The sequence below is a fragment of the Lepidochelys kempii genome, chromosome 25, assembly GCF_965140285.1.
Source record: "Lepidochelys kempii isolate rLepKem1 chromosome 25, rLepKem1.hap1, whole genome shotgun sequence".
NCBI lineage: Eukaryota > Metazoa > Chordata > Testudines > Cheloniidae > Lepidochelys > Lepidochelys kempii.
The window spans coordinates 3,907,328-3,925,726 of NC_136404.1; the positions used below are offsets into that span (position 1 = coordinate 3,907,328).

The window sequence follows — 18,399 nt, forward strand, 5'->3', positions numbered from 1 at the left end:
GTCACATGATTGTCTCACTGCTGCGGTGCTTGTGGGTGTTCGCCTGGTAGATCAGGTGGTAGGGCTTCGCATTCTCCTCAATCACAGACTTCCCGAGCTCGCTGTCCTGTGCGTCCAGCTCATGCCGAGACAGGTGCTCCACAATCCCAGCTCCCAGGGAGTCCCCCAGCACATTGGTGGTGGTTCTCAGACGGTCCCTGGAAAGCAGCAGAGAAGAGTGACCATGAAAAACAGGATGAGTCTTTCAGGGAAATGTCATCACTTTTTGGTACCAGAGCTAGCTGAAAACTGTCAGAATTTCAACAGAAAAAGGGACACATTTTCCACAAACATTTTCAGGGAAATGTTCCCCATTTTTCAAGCAGCTCTAGTGCCTGGTGCTTTAGACAAAGGGTCAAAATGAAATTTGTGCTGAAAATCTTCCTAAGGCAGATCTAGGCAGCTACGGAATGGCCCCCCCAACTTGGGACACCTGAAGTTCGGTTTGACTCAGAGAAGTGATTTTAAAAAGAGTCCTTCTTATTCAACTGATCTACCCCCGCCTCTCACTTCCGCCCGACACTTCCCTGGAATGTCAACAGGACCAGTACAGCTCCACCGGTTTCAAAGGGATTGCTCTCAGTTTACAACTGGTGTGAGAGGGAAATCAGGCTCTGTGCATCGCTCTCAGTTCTGCTGCCTTTAAGGGTCTCAAAAAACTTGTGACTGGTTTTCATCTGGCAGAGCCAGCTGGGCTGAGATAGAGTGAACTGCAGCCTGGCATTGACAGAACTTCCCATCACTTCACACTTGTGCAGTCCTGCTCCAAGCACCGGGGCCCCACAGCTCTCCTGGAGGGGTAATTTGGCCTGCAGAACCTTTTCTACTGGTGATGGTGGAACAGAGCCTGTCCCACAGGGCTCAGAGCTGGCAGCTGGCTTTGGATCGGACTCACTGAAAGACAAACAAGGACACCCCCCACCCCACCAAGCTGTCTCTGAGCAGAACTGTGCTTTAAAATGAGCCTGAACAAAACCAACCAACCAAACTGCCCCCACCAAGAGTTTGACATAATATGATTGAAAATCATTTCCCACCAAATTGCTCTGGTTTCTTTGCCAGTAGCTGTTATGTCATCGTTCTACTTATTTATACACACACAAAAAGGTAATTGTGAAATAATTAAAGTGGCCACACACAAAACACACCTGACACAAAACCATGGAGTGAGGAGTGAAGCCACTGACTGGTACACTCCCTCTACACCCACTGGCACGGATGGGACTGTCACATCTACCCCAGAACCTTAATGCTGCCCTCAGGGATGGCAGCCACCTACCCCACGAGCACTGTTGCCAATAGGACCTGTTTCTTCACCGTTTCACCTTGTGCTCCTATTCTTCCAGTTCGGTTGACTGTGGGAGGCACATCTAGGCAGAAGTCATTTATCCTTGAACTTGCTCTGCTTACTTGTAATTCTTATGACCCCACACAAACCCCCTTCTTGGCCTCTGTGTTGGTGACAATCAGATTGTCCCTGCTGATCCTGGTGTGTACTCTACGATTGGGGTGGGCTAGGTGCCCCCACGTTATGTAGGATGCACGCCTATTACAGTACCAGTTCAGGAATGAAAGGGATGAAAACTGATTCTTGACAAGCAGGGGCCCAGAGGGTGGATCGAGCCTGTGTCATGTTCTGACTTGACTACACCTCGCTATAGAGATGACACTATATGTTACATATGTTGCAAAATGTGGGGGTAGGAGGATGGAATCCCTCTGGGTTAAGGCTGCGCCACGTGGCGTACGGTAATGAAAAGGTGTGTGTCTGTGGGTGGAGTAGAGGGCATGTACTGCTAGGTGCTTTAACTTTTCATTTCCTTGCCTTTGTGGTTTGTCAGGTAACTTGCATGTGTGGCAGCTGGAACTGGTTCCCAGCAGAGGGGTTCGTGCATGAATTGCCTCAGTTTTGGAATGTTTAAGCACTTGCATGACGTGAGTGGGCCAAGCGTTGTGTGAGGGCAGGGGTTCAGAGGGGACAGGGAGGGTGCTGGGCCTGTGCACGTAGGAGTGGGTGGAGCTTTGCTGGGGGATGACCCCCGAACTGTGCAAACACAGCTCTGAGGGCCTGCTACAGTCACCCTGGCACCAGCCTACGCCCTGCCTTGCTCTAACCCGACCCTGTGAAGCAGCGAGCAGAAAACGCTTCAGCACCAGTTAACTGAGTGAGTTATGAAAGGACCCAAGGAAAGGAACAGAAGCAGGCTGCTGCAGCATGACCTCTGGCCATGAGGGGGTGCTCAGGAGGCAGCTGATCCCTTATACGGTGTAATCATTTAAACACAACAGCCAACATCATTTCATCAGCTCCCTATTTTCCTTCGCCTTCCTCAGCCAACTCCAGGCCTGAGACCCTTCGCCAGCCTCCGTCCCCTGCTCTGTGTTGCAGGGGTGCACGTTCTGGCACTCACCCGTAGCCATTTGCCTGCAGCCCTGGTCAATTTTCTTCTTACCAACGCAATCCTAGACTTGGGAGCTGCTCTTTCAGTCTATTCCTGTGTTAATTTTTAATGCCCATAGTTAGCGTGACCCGCTTCAGTCTGCATCACAATGAACGCAGAATACACAAATATTGCTGCTGTCTGCCAGGGCCACACTCCAGCCCCGGTGGAACCGTCCCAAAAGTGGGGGGGCAGGAACCCCGCTCCTTCCATTGCCCCGCCCCCGGCCATGCTGGAACCCGGAGCGGGCTGGGAGCCGTAGACCCTCCAACTGCCCGGTGTGAGGGGGCCGAGAGCAACCCCCGGTGCAGGTGGAGGGTTTGTGGCTCCCCACAGTTGCCTGCATGGCTATTACTCTGACCTGGCTCCGGCCAGGGGCTAGGGCCTCAGAGCCGCAGCCAGCCATTGTAAGAGCCGTGTGGCCAGGCAGCAATGAGGAGCCTCCACCTGCCCTGGGCTGGGGGCCTAGGAGCAGGGACATGGGCTGGGGGCTTCTCTTGGTCCCCCCCACCCCAATCAGGTGGAGTGTCAGTGGCATGGCACCCCCCGCTGCCCAGGCTCCTCAGCCGGGCTCCAGCTGGCAGCCTGGTCAGAGGGTGGGGCTCTAGGGGGAAGAAGAGGAGCAGGGTTGGAGGTGGGGGCAGGGCTAATCTGTCCACTTTCAAAAAGTGGGAGGATCATGGCCCCCTGGCCCTCCCTATTCTGGCGCCGATGCCACACTCCTGCCCCCAGGGAGCCCTGTGCCTCCTTGAGACACAATCCCTTCCCAAGCTCCCTGCGTGCAGTACTGCCCCAATGCAGGCCTGCACCTTTTGGGGACAAGCTGGCCCTGAAGGTCTAGGAAAAGTCTTTAGGACTTGGCCAGTTAGAGCAAATGGAGCCTACTCTGCTCAGTGACCCAGCTGCTCTGAACATGGTCACTTGTGCCTGGAGTCTCTGGGATATGTGCTGAGGAGCCCTGGCTGGACCCCACATGTAAAGGAGTAGGCTGCAAGCCTAGTGATACAAGGTGGTCCTAGAGCCTTCACTGTGCTGTTTGGACCAGGCACTGAGCACAGCAAACTCCCGCACATAGCAGGAAGGACCTGGCTCTGCAGCTGGAGCAGAGCTCGCCATTGTGCAGGGCACTTACAGAAACCAGTCCACCGCAATGATGAGGGTGATGTCCTCAGTTGGCAGCCCCACCGATGTCAGCACAATCATCATGGTCACCAGGCCTGCCTGGGGGATGCCTGCCGCTCCAATGCTGGCTGCAGTGGCAGTGATGCTGGGGAGGATAGGAAGCACAGTGATCAGCAGGAGAAAGAAAGGTGTGGGCCATGCCCTGCAAAGGGGCAGGTCTTCATTCAATCAGTGTACACTTCTGCTCCCGCTGAAGCCACCAAGATCTTTGCCTTTGGCATCAGTGGAGCAGGTTCAAGCCCTAAATTTGGTTCCACACTTATTTTTATTTTATTCTATTTTTTAATTGCATGAAAAAAAACTATATTAAAACGTTAAATATGCAAAGTCACACACTGCAAAGGTAGGAAATGGCAGATCTCTGGTGGCCTGTGCAAACCTAGTGCTGCCACCTTGTGTCTAGGCATTATGGTACATTCCTTAATTCTATAACCATGCACTATGTTTCCACAGGACTGCACCTCATTCAGCACAAAGGACGGACAGTGCTCAGTGAAGGAGGCAGCTTGTTCAGTATTCCTCAGTCAGTTTGTAGCCCCTGCCTTATTTACTGCCACCATCCAAACCCTGCACTGCATGTGTGATGTGGAGTCTAACTACTTCTATGGGGAAAAAATATACAATACTAGAGGGTTCTTCACCTTAGTGGGCAAAGGTAGAAAAAAAATCCAATGGCTGGAAGTTTCAGTTAGACAAACTCAAACTGGAAATAAGGAACAATTTTTAATATTGAGAGTAATTTACCATGGGAACAACTTACCAAGGAACGTAGTGGATTCTATTACTTGCAGTCTTTAAATCAAAATTGGACGTCTTTCTAAAGGATCTGCTCTCGTTAACCCAGAAGCTGTGGCCAGAATTATGGAGGAGGTCAGAACTGATGGGCAAAATGGACCCCTCTGGCTTTATGTCTATGAATCTATAAGATTAAAGAGCTCTCTGCAATCAGAAATCTTCTCACCGGGTAGGAACGTACAGACTGTGATCAAGTCACCTCTTACCCTTCTCTTCAATAAGCTAAATATATTGAGCTTCTTTAGGCTGTCACTGCAAGGCAGGTTCTACAGACCTTGAATCATTCTTGTAGCTCTGCTCTGAACCCTCTACAATTTTTCCAACATCCTTTTTCAGGCATGGAGGCCAGAACTGGACACAGTGTCCAATAAAGGTCTCATCAAGAACATAAGAACAACCATACTGGGTCAGACCAAAGGTCCATCTAGCCCAGTATCCTGTCTTCCAACAGTGGCCAATGCCAGGTGCCCCAGATGGAATGAACAGAACAGGTAATCATCAAGTGATCCAACCCCTATCGCCCATTCCCAGTCTTTGGTAACCAGAGGCTAGGGACACTACCCCTGCACATCCTGGCTAGTAACCATTGATAGACCTATCCTTCATGAATTTATCTAGCTCTTTTTAGAACCCTGTTATAGCTTTGGCCTTCACAACGTCTTCTGGCAAAGAGTTCCACAGGTTGACTGTGCGTTGTGTGAAGAAATGCTTCCTTTTGTTTGTTTTAAACAGCTGACCCAGGCACACACAGCTTGGGCTAAGGAGCTGTTTAATTGCAGTGTAGACTTCTGGACCTGGGTTGGAGCACAGGGTCTAGGACCCTGCAGCCCCGCAGCAGTCTGGAGTCAGCTGGCACAGGCCAGCCCAGTGTGTCTAACTGCAGTGTAGACATACCCTTAGAAGGAAACTTTCCCAGATAATAGGGATGCAGATATCACAGCTTGTTTGGATGTATAAATGGGAACATGGGGTAGGAATAGGGAGATGGTAATATCTCTGCCTACAATACTGATGAATGAGGATAATCAGTGAGACAGTAATACCAGGGTACAAAATATATTGGAAGGACAGAACAGATCATGCTGGTGGGGGAGTGGCACTATATGTGAAAGAAAGCATCGAATCAAATAAAGTAAAAATTTTAAATGAACCAAATTGTACCACAGAATCTCTATGGATAGCAATCCATACTTGAATAATAAGAAAATAGCAGTAGGGACATATTACTGACCACCTGACCAGGATGGTGATTGTGACTGTGAAATGCTCAGGGAGATTAGAGAGGCTATAAAAACAAAAAAACTCAATAATAATGGGGGATTTCAACTATCCCCATATTGACAGTCACCTCAGGACGGGATGCCGAGATAAAGTTTCTTGACACCTTAAATGACTGCTTCTTGGAGCAGCTAGTCCTGGAACCCACAAGAGGAGAGGCAATTCTACATTTAGTCCAAAATGGAGGACAGGATCTGGTCCAAGAGATGAATATAGCTGGACTGCTTGGTAATAGTGACCATAATATAACTGAATTTAACATCCCTGTGGCAGGGAAAACACCACGGCAGCCGAGCATGGTAGCATTTAATTTCAGAAAGGGGAACTACATGAAAATTAGGAAGTTTGTTAAACAGAAATTAAAAGGTACAGCACCAAAAGTGAAATCCCGGCAAGCTTCATGGAAACTTTTTAAAGACACTGTAACAGAGGCTCAACTCAAATGTATACCCCAAATTAAAAAACATAGTAAGAGAATCAAAAAAAGAGCCACCGTGGCTAAACAACAAAGTAAGAGAAGCAGTGAGAGGCAAAAAGGCATCCTTTAAAAAGTGGAAGTTAAATCCTAGTGAGGAAAATAGAAAGGAGCATAAAGGCTGGCAAGCAAAGTGTAAAAATATAATTAGGAAGGCCAAAAAAGAATGTGAAGAACAGTTAGCCAAAGACTCAAAAACTAATAGCAAAATTTTTTTAAGTACATCAGAAGCAGGAAGCCTGCTAAACAACCAGTGGGGCCCCTGGACGAACAAGATGCTAAAGGAGCACTCAAGGATGATAAGGCCATTTCAGAGAAACTGGTGTCCCTAGCCTCTGTTTGCCAGAAGCTGGGAATGGGCGACAGAGGATGGATTACTTGATGATTGCCTGTTCTGTTCATTCCCTCTGGGGCACCTGGCACAGGCCGCTGTCGTAAGACAGGAGACTGGGCTAGATGGACCGTTGGTCTGACCCGATGTGGCCGTTCGTATGTTCTATGGCAGAGGTAGGGAACCTTTTTTCTACCACAGATCACTGACCCACAGAAAACAATCAGTCGCGGGTCACATAATAGTAAAAAGCAAGGGTCTGATCTAAAGCCCCCAGCCACGCCCCTTCCACCTCCCTGCCAGAGTCCTGTGGCCCCCACACCACCCCATGACCACCGGCCCCAAACCCCGCCCCACGCTAGCCTCCCAGCCCCAGAGGGGTGCCGGGAGGGCAGATGGCGTGGGCCCCAGCCCTGCCCAGGCCTGGAGCGCCTGGAAGTCAGGCAGCACACAGGCCTGCCTAGACCCAGAGTGCCAGGAGGGCAGGCGGGCAGCCCTCCAAGCTCTGGCTGGAGCACAGGGGGACTGGAGGAGCTGCACGCTGCACGGTAGTGAACAGGCGGGGAGAGGGCCTGGGCAGGGTGGAGTGTGGCCCACGCCTGGCTGTTTGGGGAGTCACAGCCTTCCCCAGCCTATAGGATACACGGGTTGGATGAAATTAAGCAACGGGCCAGATCCGGCCCACAGGCCATAGGTTCCCCACTCCTGTTCTATGGCATGGGGAAGCCAGAGGTGTCTAATGGCAGTGTAGACATACCTGAAAGGGTCTCAACTTTTAAGGCAGGCCCTGAAGGGAAGCAGTTTCATAGATACTAAGGTCAGAAGAGACCATTATGATCATCCAGTCCAACCTCCCGCACAATGCAGGCCACAGAATCTCACCCACCCACTCCTGAAATAAACCTCTCAACTATGTCTGAGCTATCGAAGTCCTCAAATTGTGGTTTAAAGATTTCAAGGAGCAGAGAATCCTCCAGCGAGTGACCCGTGCCCCATGCTACAGAGGAAGGTGAAAAACCTCCAGGGCCTCTTCCAATCTGCCCTGGAGGAAAATTCCTTCCCGACACCAAATATGGCTATCAGCTAAACCCTGAGCATATGGGCAACATTCACCAGCCAGATACCCAGGAAAGAATTTTCTATAGTAACTCAGATCCCACCTCATCTAACATCCCAGTTTCCCTGGCTTTGGGTTATGATTCCAGGGCGAGAAATGGCTCAGAAGGGACTTATGGACAGAGACTGGTCAGCAGCTGGAAAGATGTGTGATTATATAAACATGCAGCCTGTAGAGGGGCTGGAGCGATGACCTTTGGTGCGGAGTTCAAACTCCACGAAGTGCAGGACTGCTCAGGTCCTGGTGCTATTTCATCCCTTTCTACAGACAAGAGCCACAGCACAATCCACCCAAGCTGGGACTGAATGGAACAACCTAGCCTGGGGGAGTCAAACTCCCAGCCCCTGCTGTGGGGTGAAGAACCCTCCTGCAGCCTTTGAGGAAGGCAGGAGTTCTCCTATGCTCTGATCTAGTCCAGTGCCAGTTCACAGAGCCAGTGTCACCCAAAGAGGCAAGTAGTGCGAGCAATACATTCAGTGTATCACAAAGGTGCTCAAATCCCATCAGCCGCAAGCTCAACAGCTGGCCTCGGTCACCAGGCAGGCTCCTGCCATCCCTGTGGGCAGTGGCTGGTCAGGCATGCAGCACAGTGCACACTTGCAATGGCCATGAACGCAGGCTGCTTCCTGCATCCATACTCTGGTCTACTGTGTCCCAGCAGCAGTATGTGCCCTCCCCTGCACTTACCCATTTCAAAGGGAGATTTCAGGGCTCTGAGGGATGGAGCAGCCAGGAATGCCTAGGAATTCCACCCCCGCTGGGACATTCAGTCATAACTGCAAAGTGTTCCCGTGAGTTTGCCTGTTCCAGCGCAGGCATGCTGGCTGCTTGCTTTGTAACTCGCCATCTAGCCGGGCACTCCAGGGCAGAGCTGAGATCTGGGGACCCTCAAGCTATAGTTTGGGCTTTTGGCCCTTTTCACAGGTAACATCAATCAGGGAAGTTCAGTTTACAACCTGCTCACCGAGTTCAGTGATTAGCGAACATTACTGCTGCAGAGACAAGGCGTGGGAGGGAATAGCTTTGATTGGATCAGCTTCTGCTGGGGAAAGAGACAAGCTTTTAAGCTGCACTGAGCTCTTCTTCAGGGCTGGCCCAGCTTGTCTCCTTCTCCAACAGAAGCTGGTCCAAGGAAAGATATATTCCAGGTGAGCCCTGAGTGGGCCTGACTGTTATAAAAAGCCAGTCAGCTGCGAACCAGCTGAGCAGCGAACAGGAGAGAGGCTAACAGAGGGAGTTCACCTGGGGAGAGCCCACTGAGGCTTACATCTTGCTGTCTTCTCTGAGTAGTTACTAAAATTCCTGAGGAAACTCGTAGAAGGAAGGTAATATGGATGGTGAGCGTTCAGCTGTTGTGACCTACACTGGATGTGCCATGTTTGTCTTTCTTCCACAGGACAGAAGCCACTTTGTCTGTACGAAGTGCAAGCTGGTCTCCATATTGGAAGAGAAGGTTCAAGGTCTGGAGCAACAGGTATTGACCCTGCGTTGCATAAGAGAAACTGAAGATTTCCTGGACAGACGTCAGGATATGCTTCTAAGGACACAACATTCTGAAGATTCAGAGCAGGTTGCGCAGCGGGGACAGACGGACGGTGAAGAAATTTGGCAGCATGTGACCTCCAGAAGAAGAAAGGGGAGCGTCCATGTACCAGCAACGCAGATGCAGGTAAACAACCTTTTTCATGTTCTCCCCACAGCTACTAATGCAGAGAGTGGACTACATCTGAGGGAAGGGAACAGAAGGAGACTCCGCCGATTGGAAAGCATGAGATGCACTGTCCTAGGGTTGGGGGTTCCACGACCACCACTCCCAAGAGAAGGAGAAGGGTGGTGGTGGTCGCGGACTCTCTCCTCAGGGGGACTGAGTCATCTATCTGCCGCCCCGACCGGGAAAACCGAGAAGTCTGCTGCTTGCCAGGAGCTAAGATTCGCGATGTGACGGAGAGACTGCCAAGACTCATCAAGCCCTCGGATCGCTACCCCTTTCTGCTTCTGCACGTGGGCACCAATGATACTGCCAAGAATGACCTTGAATGGATCACTGCAGACTACGTGGCTCTGGGAAGAAGGATAAAGGAGTTTGAGGTGCAAGTGGTCTTCTCGTCCATCCTCCCCGTGGAAGGAAAAGGCCCAGGTAGAGACCAACGAATCGTGGAAGTCAATGAATGGCTACGCAGGTGGTGTCAGAGAGAAGGCTTTGGATTCTTTGACCATGGGATGGTGTTCCAAGAAGGAGGAGTGCTAGGCAGAGACGGGCTCCACCTAACTAAGAGAGGGAAGAGCATCTTCGCAAGCAGGCTGGCTAACCTAGTGAAGTGGGCTTTAAACTAGGTTCACCGGGGGAAGGAGACCAAAGCCCTGAGGTAAGTGGGGACGTGGGATACCGGGAGGACGCACGAGCAGGAGGATGCGAGAGGGAAGGGCTCCTGTCTCATACTGAGAAAGAGGGACAATCAGCAAGTTATCTCAAGTGCCTATACACAAATGCAAGAAGCCTGGGACACAAGCAGGGAGAACTGAAAGTCCTGGCACAGTCAAGGAATTATAATGTAGATTCATAGATATTTAGGTCAGAAGGGACCATTATGATCATCTAGTCTGACCTCCTGCACAATGCAGGCCACAGAATTTCACCCACCACTCCTAAAAAAGACCTCACACCTATATCTGTGCTATTGAAGTCCTCAAATTGTAGTTTGAAGACCTCAAGGAGCAGAGAATCCTCCAGCAAGTGACCCGTGCCCCATGCTACAGAGGAAGGCGAAAAACCTCCAGGGCCTTCCAATCTGCCCTGGAGGAAAATTCCTTCCCGACCCCAAATATGGCGATCAGCTAAACCCTGAGCATATGGGCAAGATTCATCAGCCAGATACTACAGAAAATTCTTTCCCGGGTAACTTGGATCTTACCCCATCTAAAAACCCATCACAGGCCATTGGGCCTATTTACCATGAATATTTAATTACCAAAACCATGTTATCCCATCATACCATCTCCTCCATAAACTTATCGAGTTTAATCTTAAAGCAAGATAGATCTTTTGCCCCCACTACTTCCCTCGGAAGGCTATTCCAAAACTTCATTCCTCTGATGGTTAGAAACCTTCGTCTAATTTCTAATCTAAATTTCCTAGTGGCCAGTTTATATCCATTTGTTCTTGTGTCCACATTGGTACTGAGTTTAAATAATTCCTCTCCCTCTCTGGTATTTATCCCTCTGATATATTTATAGAGAGCAATCATATCTCCCCTCAACCTTCTTTTAGTTAGGCTAAACAAGCCAAGCTCCCTGAGTCTCCTTTCATAAGACAAGTTTTCCATTCCTCGGATCATCCTAGTAGCCCTTCTCTGTACCTGTTCCAGTTTGAATTCATCCTTCTTAAACATGGGAGACCAGAACTGCACACAGTATTCCAGGTGAGGTCTCACCAGTGCCTTATATAACGGTACTAAAACCTCCTTATCCCTACTGGAAATACCTCTCCTGATGCATCCCAAGACGACATTAGCTTTTTTCACAGCCATATCACATTGGCAGCTCATAGTCATCCTATGATCAACCAATACTCCAAGGTCCTTTTCCTCCTCCGTTACTTCTAGTTGATGCGTCCCTAGCTTATAACTAAAATTCTTGTTATTAATCCCTAAATGCATGACCTTACACTTCTCACTATTAAATTTCATCCTATTCCTATTACTCCAGTTTACAAGGTCATCCAGATCCTCCTGTAGGGTATCCCTGTCCTTCTCTAAATTAGCAATACCTCCCAGCTTTGTATCATCTGCAAACTTTATTAGCACACTCCCACTTTTTGTGCCCAGGTCAGTAATAAAAAGATTAAATAAGATTGGTCCCAAAACTGATCCTTGAGGAACTCCACTGGTAACCTCCCTCCAACTTGACAGTTCACCTTTCAGTAGGACCCGTTGTAGTCTCCCCTTTAACCAATTCCCTATCCACCTTTCAATTTTCCTATTGATGCCCATCTTATCCAATTTAACTAATAATTCCCCATGTGGCACAGTATCAAACGCCTTACTAAAATCTAAGTAAATTAGATCCACTGCGTTTCCTTTATCTAAAAAATCTGTTACTCTCTCAAAGAAGGAGATCAGGTTGGTTTGGCACGATCTACCTTTTGTAAAACCATGTTGTATTTTGTCCCATTTACCATTGACTTCAATGTCCTTAACTACCTTCTCCTTCAAAATTTTTTCCAAGACCTTGCATACTACAGATGTCAAACTAACAGGCCTATAATTACTTGGATCACTTTTTTTCCCTTTCTTAAAAATAGGAACTATGTTAGCAATTCTCCAATCATACGGTACAACCCCTGAGTTTACAGATTCATTAAAAATTCTTGCTAATGGACTTGCAATTTCTTGTGCCAATTCTTTTAATATTCTTGGATGAAGATTATCTGGGCCCCCCGATTTAGTCCCATTAAGCTGTTTGAGTTTCGCTTCTACCTCAGATATGGTGATGTCTACCTCCATATCCTCATTCCCATTTATCATGCTACCATTATCCCTAAGATCCTCTTTAGTCTTATTAAAGACTGAGGCAAAGTATTTGTTTAGATATTGGGCCATGCCTAGATTATCCTTGACCTCCACTCCATCCTCAGTTTTTAGCGGTCCCACTTCTTTCTTTGTTTTCTTCCTATTTATATGACTATAGAACCTTTTACTATTGGTTTTAATTCCCTTTGCAAGGTCCAACTCTACTTGACTTTTAGCCTGTCTCACTTTATCCCTACATATTCTGACCTCAATAAGGTAGCTTTCCTTACTGATCCCTCCCTTCTTCCACTCCCTATATGCTTTCTGCTTTTTCTTAATTACCTCTCTAAGATGCTTGCTCATCCAGCTTGGTCTACAACTCCTGCCTATGAATTTTTTCCCCTTTCTTGGGATGCAGGCTTCCAATAGCTTCTGCAGCTTTAATTTAAAATAATCCCAGGCCTCCTCTACCTTTAAACCCATAAATTCTTCAGTCCAATCCACTTCCCTAACTAATTTCCTTAATTTTTGAAAGTCAGCCCTTTTGAAATCAAAAGCCCTAGTTGCAGATTTATTTTTGTTAATCCTTCCATTCAATTTGAACTGAATTAGCTCATGATCACTTGAGCCAAGATTATCCCCTACAACCATTTCCTCTATGAGGTCCTCATTACTCACCAAGACCAAATCTAAAATGGCATCCCCTCTAGTCGGTTCAGCAACTACTTGCTGAAGGAATCCATCAGCTATCGCATCTAGGAAAATCTGAGCCCTATTATTATTACTAGCACTCGTCCTCCAGTCTATATCTGGGAAGTTAAAGTCTCCCATGATCACACAGTTTCCATTAGTATTTACTTTATTAAAAACATTAAAAAGGGCTCTATCCATATCCAAATTAGATCCCGGCGGTCTATAGCACACCCCAAGCACCATCCCAGGGGAGGCTCTAATAGTTTTCTTCCCCAATTTAATTGTTGCCCAGACAGACTCAGTCATAGCCATTTCATCGCTTCTTATTTCTTTACATTCTATCTCATCATTGATATACAGTGCTACTCCACCACCTTTACCTTTATTTCGGTCTTTCCTAAACAGCACAGACCCTTCAATACCTGTAGCCCAGTCATGACGACTATTCCACCAGGTCTCTGTTATACCTAGAATATCTGGTTTCACTTCCTGTACCAGTAACTCTAGTTCCTCCATTTTGTTACCTAGGCTCCTTGCATTAGTGTACAAACATCTTAATTTTTGCTGTTTGGCCTCACTCACATTCTGAGCCCTATTAGGCACGGTTATTTTACTACCAGTATAACCTATTAGACTTGTATCTACACTGCCCTTCCTCCTACCTACAGCTGTATCCACTCTTACTTCATTTTCTTTCCACTCTACGCTAAATTCTGGCATGGAGATTACCTGGACATCTCCCAACCATCTCCCCCAAATTCCTAGTTTAAAGCTCTCTTAATCAGTTGTGCCAGCCTCCATCCTAGAAGTCTATTTCCTTCCCTACTCAGATGAAGTCCATCCCGAGAGAACTGTCCTCTATCCATGAATGCCTCCCAATGGCCATACATCCCAAAGCCCTCCTTATAGCACCACTGCCTAAGCCATCTATTGATAGTCATAATCTTGTCACACCTTTGTTGCCCTTCTCTAGGAACAGGCAGAATCCCACTAAAGATCACCTGAGCCTCAATTTCCTTAAGCGTCCTCCCCAGCCTAGCATAGTCTCCCTTAATACTTTCCAGCGAGAATCTAGCCGTATCATTTGTTCCCACATGAAGGATAATTAGGGGATTCTTTCCCGCTCCCTTTAGAATCCTTTTCAACCTCAGGTCTACATCCCGTATCTTAGCACCTGGAAGACAGCACACCCTCCTATTTTCTGGATCAGCTCTGGTTACAGGCCTATCTATTCTTCTCAGTAAAGAGTCCCCAATCACATAGACCTGCCTTTTCCTAGTGACGGTGCTATTCTCCAGTCTATCCCCTGTTCCCTCTGACTGCAAGTTTTTTCCATTCCCATTCTCCCTTGTAATCCTTTTTAACCCATCCTGTATCCTCCTGGGGCTCATATTTGGTGTAATCTCCATTAACTCTTCCCCTTTTCCTATAGGACTAACCGCTCTTCTCTTCTTCCTTGCCCTGTCACCTTCAGTGACTACCTGCTGAGCCCCTTCTTCATTTTCCAACTCTGCAAACCTATTCTGAAGCTCTATTTCTCCTTCACTAGCCCGTCTTTTCCTCTGCCTAGTTCTTTTAGTCACATGCTTCCACTGACCACTTTCCTCACCCAGTCTCCCCTCAGAATTCCCTAGTCCTGCTTCCATCTGCAAGTCTGAGCTTTTCCCTTCAGATACCTCATGTCTTTGCTCCATAATCTGCTCAAACCCCTTCCTAAACTCTACCAGACTTTCCACCTGCATCTCCAAACCTCTGATCTTTTCCTCCATCAGCTCTATCAGACGGCATTTCATGCAGAGAAAACTCTTACCAGGTGCCCCCTCCAGGATCATGTACATACCACAGCTTCCACATCCAGTCATCTTCATTGTGTCATCTGCTACATGGGTCACTCCCACTGCCACCTCTGAATCTGTCATAGCCTTCCCACCTAAATCCTGTTAATCTGGGAAACACAAACCACACCAAAACACCACCACCCACAGCAAAACCAAACCCCACACAAGCACCACAAGTCAAACTCCCACTCAGACTCCCCTGTTTACAGCTCTGTTTGCTAGCTCCTGTGCTGCTGCCTGACTGGCTGCTACCTTTATAGGACCCCTAGTCAGTGAAGCCCCGCCCCCTAATCAGGGCTCAGCTTCTCTCCCAGCACAAAGCCCCTACAAGCCTCTACACATACAGATACTACCAATACAAAACCAAACAAACACAAATACCTTCTCCTCCAACAGAACTCCCACTCAAACTCCCCTGTTTACAGCTCTGTTTGCTAGCTCCTGTGCCGCTGCAGCTGTCTGTGCCGCTGCCTGACTGTGATTGGAATAACAGAGACTTGGTGGGATAACTCACATGACTGGAGTACTGTCATGGATGGATACAAACTGTTCAGGAAGGACAGGCAGAGCAGAAAAGGTGGGGGAGTTGCATTGTATGTATGAGAGCAGTATGACTGCTCAGAGCTCCGGTATGAAACTGCAGAAAAACCCGAGTGTCTCTGGGTTAAGTTTAGAAGTGTGAGCAACAAGGGTGATGTCGTGGTGGGAGTCTGCTATAGATCACCGGACCAGGGGGATGAGGTGGACGAGGCTTTCTTCTGGCAACTCACGGAAGTTGCTAGATCGCAGGCCCTGGTTCTCATGGGAGACTTCAATCACCCTGATATCTGTTGGGAGAGCAATACCGCGGTGCACAGACAATCCAGGAAGTTTTTGGAAAGTGTAGAGGACAATTTCCTGGTGCAAGTGCTAGAGGAACCAACTAGGGGCAGAGCTCTCCTTGACCTGCTGCTCACAAACCAGGAAGAATTAGTAGGGGAAGCTAAAGTGGATGGGAACCTGGGAGGCAGTGACCATGAGATGGTCGAGTTCAGGATCCTGACAAAAGGAAGAAAGGAGAGCAGCAAAATACAGACCCTGGACTTCAGAAAAGCAGACTTTGACTCCCTCAGGGAACTGATGGGCAGGATCCCCTGGAAGAATAACACGAGGGGGAAAGGACTCCAGGAGAGCTGGCTGTATTTTAAAGAAGCCTTATTGAGGTTACAGGGACGAACCAGACTGATGTAGAGAAAGAATAGTAAATATAGCAGGTGACCAGCTTGGCTTAACAGTGAAATCTTTACTGATCTTGAACACAAAAAAGAAGCTTACAAGAAGTTGGGGATTGGTCCTGCTTTGAGCAGGGGGTTGGACTAGATGACCTCCTGAGGTCCCTTCCAACCCTGATATTCTATGATTCTATGATTGGACAAATGACCAGGGAAGAGTATAAAAATATTGCTCGGGCATGCAGGAGTGAAATCAGGAAGGCCAAATCACACCTGGAGTTGCAGCTAGCAAGAGATGTGAAGAGTAACAAGAAGGGTTTCTTCAGGTATGTTAGCAATAAGAAGAAAGTCAAGGAAAGTGTGGGCCCCTAACTGAATGAGGGAGGCAACCTAGTGACAGAGGATGTGGAAAAAGTGAATGTACTCAATGCTTTTTTTGCCTCTGTCTTCACGAACAAGGTCAGCTCCCAGACTACTGCACTGGGCAGCACAGCATGGGGAGGAGGTGACCAGCCCTCTGTGGAGAAAGAAGTGGTTCGGGACTATTTAGAAAAGCTGGACGAGCACAAGTCCATGGGGCCGGGTGCACTGCATCCGAGAGTGCTAAAGGAGTTGGCAGATGTGATTGCAGAGCCATTGGCCATTATCTTTGAAAACTCATGGCTATCGGTGGAGATCCCAGAAGACTGGAAAAACGTTAATGTAGTGCCCATCTTTAAAAAAGGGAAAAAGGAGGATCCTGGGAACTACAGGCCAGTCAGCCTCACCTCAGTCCCTGGAAAAATCATGGAGCAGGTCCTCAAGGAATCAATTCTGAAGCACTTAGAGGAGAGGAAAGTGATCAGGAACAGTCAGCATGGATTCACCAAGGGCAAGTTATGCCTGACTAATCTAATTGCCTTGTATGATGAAATAACTGGCTCTGTGGATGTGGGGAAAGCAGTGGATGGAGTTCCTTGACTTTAGCAAAGCTTTTGACACGGTCTCCCACAGTATTCTTGCCAGCAAGTTAAAGAAGTATGGGCTGGATGAATGGACTATAAAGTGGATAGAAAGCTGGCTTGATTGTCAGGCTCAACGGGTAGTGATCAATGGCTCCATGTCTAGTTGGCAGCCGGTATCAAGCCGAGTGCCCCAAGGGTTGGTCCTGGGGCCGGTTTTGTTCAATATCTTCATAAATGATCTGGAGGATGGCATGGATTGCACTCTCAGCAAGTTTGTAGATGACACTAAACTGGGAGGAGAGGTAGATATGCTGGAGGGAAGGGATAGGATACAGAGGGACCTGGAAAATTGAAGGTTTGGGCCAAAAGAAATCTGATGAGGTTCAACAAGGCCAAGTGCAGAGTCCTGCACTTAGGACGGAAGAATCCAATGCACCGCTACAGACTAGAGACCAAATGGCTAGGCAGCAGTTCTGCAGAAAACAATCTAGGGGTTATAGTGGAGGAGAAGCTGGATATGAGTCAACAGTGTGCCCTTGTTGCCAAGAAGGCCAATGGCATTTTGGGATGTATAAGTAGGAGCATTGCCAGCAGATCGAGGGACGTGATCGTTCCCCTCTATTCGGCATTGATGAGGCCTCATCTGGAGTACTGTGTCCACTTTTGGGCCCCACACTACAAGAAGGATGTGGAAAAATTGGCAAGCATCCAGCGGAGGCAACAAAAATGATTAGGGGACTGGAACACATGACTTATGAGGAGAGGCTGAGGGAACTGTGATTGTTTAGTCTGCGGAAAAGAAGAATGAGGGGGGATTTGATAGCTGCTTTCAACTACCTGAAAGGGGGTTCCAAAGAGGATGGATCTAGACTGTTCTCAGTGGTAGCAGATGGCAGAACAAGGAGTAATGGTCTCAGGTTGCAGTGGGGGAGGTTTAGGTTGGATATTAGGAAAAACCTTTTCACTAGGAGGGTGGTGAAACACTGGAATGCGTTACCTAGGGAGGTGGTGGAATCTCCTTCCTTAGAGGTTTTTAAGATCAGGCTTGAAAAAGCCCTGGCTGGGATGATTTACCTGGGGATTGGTCCTCCTTTGAGCAGGGGGTTGGACTAGATGACCTCCTGAGGTCCCTTCCAACCCTGAGATTCTATGATTCTATGATATTCCCTCTCCCACCTTATCTCTGTAATAGCCTGGGACCAACATGGTTGCAACAACACTGCAAACTGCGGTCATTGTCAGAGTCCCCTCCACCCTCAATCCCCCAACCCCCAACCTTTGCTGCTTGGCTCTCATGGGCTCATTCTGCTCACCATGGGGAGAGACTTCATGTACCCCAGTCTGAAAACCACAGCCTGATCTCTGGCCTGGGGCAGAACCGCCTCCCAGAACATGGCTGGCAAAAGTGGGGCCCTCTCTGAATTTGTTGTTTCCCCCTCTTCTCAGTCCCTTTTCAAAGCAGAACCAGTGCCTGATCCCTTTGGGGTCAGCCGTCAAGCCCTGCAAGATCCCCGATGCCTGACTCCCTCTGAATGGCAGAGGTTCTT

At 48.3% G+C, this 18,399-nt stretch overlaps 1 protein-coding gene across 1 annotated transcript in view; it reads right to left on the reverse strand.

The window, feature by feature from the left end:
- The window catches only part of LOC140903081 (excitatory amino acid transporter 1), a 124,208-nt gene that overhangs the window by 5,125 nt on the left and 100,684 nt on the right, over window positions 1-18,399 (reverse strand). The window contains exons 9-10 of the mRNA XM_073323802.2: window positions 3,613-3,747; window positions 19-197 (exon numbers count right to left, since the gene is read on the reverse strand). Of these exons, the coding sequence (XP_073179903.1) occupies window positions 19-197; window positions 3,613-3,747 (314 nt within the window). The remainder of the gene's footprint in view (window positions 1-18; window positions 198-3,612; window positions 3,748-18,399) is intronic.